Source organism: Hipposideros armiger, unplaced genomic scaffold, assembly GCF_001890085.2.
Source record: "Hipposideros armiger isolate ML-2016 unplaced genomic scaffold, ASM189008v1 scaffold_465, whole genome shotgun sequence".
Classification (NCBI taxonomy): Eukaryota; Metazoa; Chordata; class Mammalia; order Chiroptera; family Hipposideridae; genus Hipposideros; species Hipposideros armiger.
In genome coordinates, this window is record NW_017731815.1 from 630459 (window position 1) to 639943 (window position 9485).

A 9485-nucleotide genomic window follows, 5' to 3' on the forward strand; every position below is an offset into this window, starting at 1 on the left:
TGTGTGTGTGTGTGTGTGTGTGTGTGTGTGTGTGTGTATCATAGTATAGAACTTAAGTGGATGAATTCTTTTTGAGTAAACTACTCAGGGCAGTCAACTTACTCCATCAAGAGAAAGAGCACAGGGCTAATGGAAGATAGAAGGTGGTGGGGAGGAAAGCAGGTCATAGTCCTTTCGTATTAAATTGTAGGGCTTTTACTGCTGTTTGGCATAAGGCAGCTCTAGTAATAAAGTATTCAGCTATGTTAATATGTTGCTGTGTTTTATACTTCTACCTTTTTAATTTCCTTGAGCTATCAATCTTCTTTTATAACTCCTTTAAGTCTAATTCTCTCAGCTTCATTAGTATACCCTAAGGCTTCTTTGAAAAATGATGTCATAGGAAACATCCATTAAGAAATGCAAGTTCAGGTCCCTTAACTAGCTAGCTAAGCAGATAAGAGCCTATAGATATGCTATATCATTACATTCCAACTGAGTAGAATTACAGCATAGATTTGTCTTTTAGTTCTAAGTATCATATTATGGAGATGTTATACACTAATCACAAGCAGTAGCGAAAGAATTTCTGTAAGTAGCTCTGATAGTGTAATGGTTACTTCACCAGCCAGCTTAGCTGAGAACACAATGGGGGCAGCTGTGGCTTCTGCTGAGGGTCTTCTCCCTCAGACTTGCAGCTTGTAGTGGGGAAAGAATAGAGGTTATATTCAGATTGTAAAAAACAAGGAAGGTGCAGATAGCTATTTGAGGTCCAAGATATTTTATATAAACTTAAGAAGATGATGAAAATGTAGGTGAGTAGTCTTAGAAAAGAATTCTTGGCATAAAAATTTGGAAATCCACCAAATTGAAATTTTAGATCTAATTGGACACCTGCAGCCCCAATATTTATAAGAATATCATTGCATTTTAATATGTTAGTAAAATAATTCTTGATGCCTGTGTTGTCCGTGAAATCTTAAATAAAAACAACTTGTGTTAAAACCCATCTTCCTAGAACACTGATTTTAAAATTACTTTTTTACTACTTTAATAGAATTATTCTTTATGATATAAAGTAAAATTTGTTTGTTTTTAGTCATTTCAACTCTGTATAATATTGGTGTTTAATTTGGGTAGAAATTATGTGGTATAATAGAGAAGAGATTTTTGTAAATGTATTACTTCTTTAATTCAAAAAATTGTTTATATACAATTGTGATAACAACTAGGGCAGCTATAGAAAAGTAGTTACCTTGTCTTTAACTTCTAGAAGGGTCTGAAATAAGTTAGACACAAGAGTTTGCTCACCCTAAGTTGAATATAAGTGCAGCAATTGAAGAAGTGTCCCAATATGTTCATGATTTCATTAGTATACTTTTAGAAAACATAAACCCATTCAAAGTAGAGCCATTTAAAAAAAAAATCCTGGAGAAATACTAGAAGGTAGAGAGATTAGCAAAAACACTGGATCATCTGAACATCTGGGTCTTAGGAAGGCGGGGACCAAGTCCATTCAGGGAACTTTATTTGTAGGAAAGTGATCATTTTTGCTAGTTCTCTGCCATTAATGCACATTATATCATCTACATAGGCTTGTTTCTTTCCACCCTGCTCCCAAGTGACTTGTTCTTCAGAATCCCGGCGGGAGGATCTGGCTGTCTGCCTGTACTGTGAATTGGTTGTTCCTATTGGGTTAGGTGCAGGCTGTTGTGGCCTGGGAGGCCTGGCCTCCTGATACACTGCTGGATTACTCTGCTAGATAGGAACTGTGAGCATGGAAGGCTCAGCTAGGAGAGGAAGCTGACCATAGCAGATGGCTGATATAGTGGATAAAAGCTTAACAAACAAACTCATAAAGGGAGCTATTCTTCTTGCTGGAATGCTCATGGAAGGCCTCATGGAAGAGATGGCATTTAAATTAGATTATAGAGATTGGGTTGGATTTACATGTGAAGAGCAAATAGATGAAGAAGGAGGAAGCTTTAGGTGGAGCAGTTGGAGCCAAGGTATATAGGTTCCTGCTTGGCCCGTGGGCCGACCAGTCCGGCTCAGAGATCCTCAGTGTAGTTGCCCTAAAGCCCCAGAGCAGCGCGAGTCAAGGCCTGGGCTTCAGCCTAGGCTGATTGAAGCAGAATCTTTGGGGTTTGTGTTCAGATCATTTACAGTTTTTAAATGTTTCCCAGATGATTTTGATACAAAGAGAGGTATGAGTCCTGGGCAGCAAGAGAGGAGAATGCACTATGAATTTGTGAAATAAGGTTGGAAAAAGCCATTAGAACAAGACTGGGGAGGCTTTCTGTATCAGGCTAAGGAGTTCCTTGACTGTGTCCTGTAAGCAAGGTGGAGCCACCAAGGCTTACGTTTTATTGGTTTCATCCATGTTCTGAGCTCAGTACAGTTGCACCCATTTAAAGTCCTTTCAGGCCAGTAGACAGAGACGGGGAGGAAAGTTCTGGAATCTAGGTATACGTGTCATAGCCCATGGTACTCACTAAGAATACAGAGGGTGCCAAAACAATGGATACACATTTTAAAAAAGGAAAAAACTGTATTAAAATTGTAATACTCAATATATACCAATAACAAAAGATGAATACAAGTCACATTTGACTTCTGCAATTACAAGAGGCCCTCAAAGTGGTTACAATCAGCATAATTTTGATACAGTTTTTTTCCTTTCTTAAAATGTGTATATGTTTTATTGGCACCCTCTGTATTATTGATTCATTGTTTCTTCTTTGTAGGTGTAGATGTTTTAATTCTAGACTTAGTTTTCTAAGCAAAATATATTGAAGTTTTGTAACAATTCTTTCTTCTCTCTTCAGGGGAGTTGGCTGCATCTTTGTTGAAATGATCCAAGGAGTTGCTGCTTTTCCAGGAATGAAAGACATTCAGGATCAACTTGAACGAATATTTCTGGTAAGTTCTTTACCGAACACTTTTGAGAAAACTTGGTTTCTAGTTCATCCGTTAGTAACACATTATACAGTGGTAGTGGAAAATAATTTTAAATAAATTTATTGGTTGTCACATTCAATTCAACATATTTTTGGACCTTTAAAAAAGCAGGAAATTAGTTAAGAATTATGTTGTTTTTAAACTACTGCACATGAAAAATATGCCAAAATAGTAAGAAAGGACAGGATGTCAGAGGCAATATAGAGTAGTGGGTAAAAATGAGGTTTCTGACAGGAAAATTGCAAATAATTTACAGAGATACTCCCTTTCAAGTATGTGTAGCTTAACTCCCTCCCGTTCCCACCCACTTAAATGTGGGCTTTGATCAGTAACTTTTTTCCATAAAGTAAAACATAGAAAGAGGGTGAGGGGTGGAGAGGATAGTAGCCTTAAAATGGAGAAGCCTGGCCAACAGTCCCTCAGGATGGTCTTTAAGTTTACAAAGATACGTCATGTTGGTAGCTCGTAGCTGTGACAGAATGTATTGATAATGGCACTTCGCCTCTGTGGCCTTTGTCCCAAAACCATAACCCCAGTCTAAATATGAAAAACACATCACACAAACCCAAACTGAGGGACATTCTACAAAATAACTGACTAGTACCCCTCAAAACTGTCAAGGTCATCGAAAACAAGGAAAGTCTGAGAAACTGGCTCAATTCAGAGGAGGCTAGAGAGACATGACAGCTCAATGTAATGTGAGATTTTGGATGGAATCCTGGAACAGAGAAAGAACATTAGGAACAAACTAGTGAAATCCAAGGAAAGTGTGCAGTTTAGTAGATACCAGCATATCAGTGTGTCCTCAGTGGTGACAAATGTTTCATATGAGGTAAGATTTTAATAATAGGTGAAACAGGAAGGTATACAGAAACTCTCTGTATTATTTTTATAACTTTTCTAAAAGTATTCTAAAATTAAAATATTTAAATTTTTTAAAATCAGAAAAAATAAAAATAAAAGACAATCCGGGTTTATCACCTGCTGTGTCACCTTGGGCAAGGGACTTAGCTTTTGAGCCTTAGTTTCCCTGTGAGTGAAAAAAGGGATAATAATAACACCTACTTCACAGGCCATATTTAGGAATAATTGACTTAATTCAGATAAAGTGCTTTTAGAACTATGCCTGGCATATAGTAAATACCCATAAATATAAGTTGTTATTATTTTTATCAAATCATTTTTATACCAAATATTTTTATTCAGTGGAACATCCACATTAGCTAGTATCCATATTATTATTAAAACATGGCATAAGAGCTAGACAAATTAAGTTTTTAAAAAAATTTTTTTTAAAGATTTTGGTGAATTAGGGAAGGGGAATAGCACTGGGGAATTGGGGAAGGGAACAGCCAAGTTGTTGTCCTTCTATCTTAGTTGTGGAGGGCGCAGCTAGCTCAGCTTCAAGTCCAGTCACCATCCGGCTGCCCGTACGCAGCTCGCGGCCACTCCTCTCAAGGTGCCATGTTCAATCTTAGTTGTGATCCCATGCAAGAGTCGAACAGGCAACCTTGTTGTTAGGAGCACTTGTGTCACCAGCTGAGCCATCCTGCCACCTGTTGGCAGCTCAGCAGCAGCTCAGCTCAGGTGCAGCTCACTGGCCCATGTGGGAATTGAATCTGTGACACTGTTGCTCAGAGCTCGCGCTCTTAACCAACTGAGCCACTTGGCGGGCCCAGGTTTTCTGTCAGAAGGATTCAAGTTACAGTTAACCACATTATCATAATTTTCTTATCTTTGGTAAAACTCCCATATGAAATTCCTGGGGTACATTTTAATATGGACCATGTCAAGAGATGTACTTATTGGATGATCATTCATTTTAGTTATGCAAGTCCACCCTTAAAATGTAGCTTTCATGGTAAGTATAAGGACTGCAGTAGGGTTAAGAGATATGAATTGAGACTCCATCACTACTGTGTTCACCTTGATGTCAGCATTCAAATGATAAGAGAAGGAGAATGGAGACTAGGAAATCAAAGCACACGTGATTCTTCCCTGCAGTATCCTATATGCCAGGCATCCCTGTCCACTCACAGCAGATGAACAAAGAGCAGAGTCCCTAACATGACAGAAACCTCCTATTACTGGTTTGTTTTCCCAGAAGCTGTCTGGAGCCACTTCCTTTCCATTTTGCTTAATTATTATTTGTGTCATAAAGTCCCACACAATGTTAAACTAATGTCTTATGATTATAATAGTGCATCTTTATAATGGAAAATTCTCACTACATCAAAAAGTATAAAAGTTGAAAAATCACTTTGTCCTACGACCCAGAGACAGTCATATTTACTATTTTGAAATCTATCCTGCATTTCTGCACATGTTAACAAAATTTTGAATCATATCTTATATATATTTTGTAATTTTTTTTTTACTTAATGTGTAATCAACACCTTTCATAAAAAATAAATCCAGAAACTTATCATCATTCTTTTTTTTTCAAAGATTTTATTGGGGACTGGGGGGAGGGGAACAGCGCTGGGGAATCTGGTGAAGGGGAACAGACAAGTTGCTGTCCTTTTGTTCTTCAGTCTAGTTGTGGAGGACATTGCTTCACTGGCCCATGTTGGTATTATCATTGCATTCTTCCTGGGTGAGGCAGATCAGTCGCTGATCTCACAGTGGCTCTTGGCAGCTCACACTGGCTGCTGGCTGCTCACGCTGGCTGCCGGCCACACACACACGGTAACTTATGGCAGCCCACTGCAGCAGGGGCTGCAGCCTACACCATCTCCGGTGACTTACAGCATCCCAGCTCCAGGTTGAGCTGTTGTTCACCGTCTTAGCTGTCGAGGGCAGTGTCACTGGCCCTCATGTGGGATCCGAACCGGGGCCCTGCTGCACAGAGCTGGCGTCCCAAGCCAGCTCTTAACCAACGTGCCACTCGGCCAGTCCCATCATCATTCTTAATGATGGAGTGCTTCATTGTATGGATGAGATATGATTTGCATAATCAGCCCTATGTGATAGCTTGTTTATAGTTTTTAACTGTTATAAAGTGCTGCCAGAAACATCATTTGCTAGTTAACCTGTTAGTAAAGAATAATTATTAGAATTGAAAGTACTTAAAATTTAATTTTCATAAATCTATTGACTATTCTTACACATCCATCCTTTCATCTAAACTAATGAAACATTTTCTTCTTCCTCTTGCCAAGGAAATCTCTTACTGATTTCATTGAGATTGTATTGAGCCTATAGATTATATTAGAAGAAGTGATATAAATGAGCTTTCCCACCCAAGAATAAATTATATCTCTTTATTCATATTTTATGGCCCTTAGCATAAGTGAGTGGTTTTTATAACCATATTTTCTTTTCCTTTTTTCTACTCTATCCTTTATTTTCATTAAATTATTTTGAATAACTTTTCTCCAGTTGTTTTCTTAAAAATATAAGATATAATATGTTCAAATATTGTATCATTAAAAAAATACTAGGAGAGGGAATTTTAATGGGCTGTAGTTCACATCACATAGATTTTTGTGCTAAAACATATCTTCAAATATTTAGCTTTTTAATTTAATTAAAGCTGAAGTCTAATAATAATAATGATAATATAATATCACTTATTTATATTCTGAGAATAATTTCCTAAACTTTAGATTGCACTTAACTATTCACTCTCTTATAGCTATTGAACAATAGTTAAATAACCCTGTCAAATTACTGATTTTTATGGTAAAATCATTAGTTTACTGAATTTGTTGTATCAGCAGACTTCAAAAGGGAATCATGTAGAAAGAAATACCTCCACTTATACATTATTTCAGAATAAATTTTAAAAAAGAAAATAGTTATACTAGAAATGAGGTATATTTTATAGCAATAGAACCAAAAAAATGAATTTCATGAAAACATAGTTTATTGATAAAGCTTAGTCAAAGTTTTAATTTTAAACATTTTTTATAATGTGAGTAATTTCCAATAGGTGCTATCCTGTTGGATTGTTTCTTGTATGGAGATTTTGCTATTATGTCTTAATTTTATGGCAATAGATTCTTGATTTTATGGGTATTCAGAGGCCTTTGAGCTATGACTAGGCTTTTAATAAATCAAAGAAATAAATCATTGTAAATTTCCCTTAGGAATATTGATATACTAAACTACTGTTAGCTCTTGTTAGAGCACAGAGACCCTTAAACGCAGATAAGCATCATGATTGATGGCAATAACTCCATCTTTTGCTGTAGTTATTATACATGTGTGGTGCTTTTTACAAGTATTGTAAAATGTCCTTTAGTAATTAGGAGATAAATATCATTACCTATGTAAAATTGCTGCTTTATAATTAAAGTGTTATGTTTTACCCTGAAGAATTAGACATGATCAAAGAAAGAGGAATCTACAAACTTCTTTTGACAGTAAATGTTATCATCTTAAATATTTTATACTGCCTCTGTCGAATTGTTTAAATTTGGAAACACTCGCTTTATCTTCATGTTCTACAAGTAGACTCTCTTAGGAGTTGTGAGATCATTGGAAGAGGACATTTTATTAACCCAATATGGTTGAACCACAGGGAAAACATGCTTTTCCTTGGTGACCTTTTATGTCTGGTGTGAAGAGGAATAACTATTAAAGTGTAATTAAATTCACTTTCACAAGCTTATCGTATAAACTGCCAGAAACTCTTTTTTTTTTTTTTTAAAGCGGCCTCTGGTAAAGCATAACCAAGGAGATAATCAGCTTTGAGAAGTTGTGGAACATGGGATTATTTGGTTTGTTTTATATTTTAATACAGGGATTAGTCCGTTTATTTGCCTGTGAGCTGTATATATAAAGGTGGTGAATAACTTTGAAACATAAAACTAATAGCTTGTTACCCAAGGTAACTAATAGAATTAACCCGCACACTGAGTCTTTATAACAGATGTGAAAGGCAATACACATCAGTCAGTAAAGCCTTTATGTTTTTCTTTTGAAAGTTTTCTTTTCTTTCTTTTTGTTTTTCCTTTTTCTCTTGGGTGGAGAAGAGCAGTTCACATTTTTAACAAGTCCAGTGAATTCATTTCTAAAACATAATTACTCTGGTGCTATGTCTACGGTGAGCTGGCTATATGCTCTAATCTGAGATTTTGCCATTAAACCATTTTCCCTGAAATTGTGATATTCATATGCAAGGAAGAAGGAAAATGATGGAATTTTGACAAATTATATTCAAGATACTTTGAACTGCCAGAAGAATGGGCACTTAACTACTCTAAGCACTAACTCCATTCTTAGGTGAAAGAGTGATTTATTTTCATTTCTTTAGTGTTACGTATATTTTCACATGGCATGATATATTCTCTTTACCTCTGTTAATTGCAAAAATGAGCAGTAGATGTATTCATCCAGGTAAATATACAGAGGGTGCCAAAAAAATGTATACACATTTTAAGAAAGGAAAAAAACTGTATTAAAATTGTAATACTCAATATATATCAATAACAGAAGATGAATACAAGTCACGTTGGACTTCTGCAATGACAAGAGGTGCTCAAAATGGTTGCCATCAGCATAATTTCAATACAGTTTTTTCCTTTCTTAAAATGTTTATACATTTTTTGGGCACCCCCTGTATATTCAGAGTGACAAAATCAGAACTAATAAAAAAAATTGTATGCTAATCCCATTATTCTGAATTGAAGAAGAAACCTCTTGGCGGGACCCTCAGCACTTCACGACAACTGAACAAGTGGCAGAAGGTGCCTGCACAGGCGCCTGAGACCTGGGGCACATGCTTTCGGCTTGTGTGGCTCATGGCCCAATGCACAGCAGCCATGACAGAGGGGCTAGCATGATTCCATTTGGGGCCTGTCCTTGTGCTCCCTGCCTTTGAATGTTGTGAGCCCTGAGAGTCTCACCTAGTTCTGTCTCCTAGTTCTTCTGGCTTTAAATAGAATTTCATCCACCAGTTGTTGGTTAACCTATTGTACATTATTTGATTGGTACAGTTGTTGAAATGTTTCTCTTAATATATGTAATTCAGAATATAAAAGTGTGTGGGTGTGAGTGTGTGTGAAAAAAGTTGCTTGCAACTTTGAAAGCTTCTCCTTGGCCTGACCTTTGAGTCAGATCTTTCCTTCAGCCCCTGGGTTTTGCAGTGGACTCAGTTCCAGCCCTCACTTCCCAGTTCTGGCTCTGCTTCCAGGATCTTAGCTGGAACCATAACCTTGAGGTTTCATGATTTGCTAGGACAGCCATATAGCATGTGAGAGAAAGCTGACACCGACCCTTAGGTAGTCATTGCCATCCAATTTGGATATAGCAGCCACATTATTGAGATGGAATATTGGGATCACAGATTTGTATCATCACTACCATTATTAGATTTGCTTGAGGTCATTTCCGCCATATCTCAGTACTCTCTCTGCAGCACAAGGTACCATGGAGATGTGATTTCAGTAATGTATTGCAGCTCTAACCGTTTTTAATTCTAAAAGTGCATGCATGGTATTACAGGATTATGGGTAAAGGTCAGTGGGTTTACAGTTTACAGATAAAATTGCTAAGTAAATTTTTGTTAAGCATTGAAGAAAGTTTTGAAGTGAAGATTT

At 36.8% G+C, this 9485-nt stretch overlaps 1 protein-coding gene across 1 annotated transcript in view; it reads left to right on the forward strand.

Moving 5' to 3' along the window:
* The window catches only part of CDK14 (cyclin dependent kinase 14), a 504392-nt gene that overhangs the window by 274529 nt on the left and 220378 nt on the right, over nt 1-9485 (forward strand). Inside the window, exon 9 of the mRNA XM_019666203.1 lies at nt 2808-2901. Within this exon, the coding sequence (XP_019521748.1) occupies nt 2808-2901 (94 nt within the window). The remainder of the gene's footprint in view (nt 1-2807; nt 2902-9485) is intronic.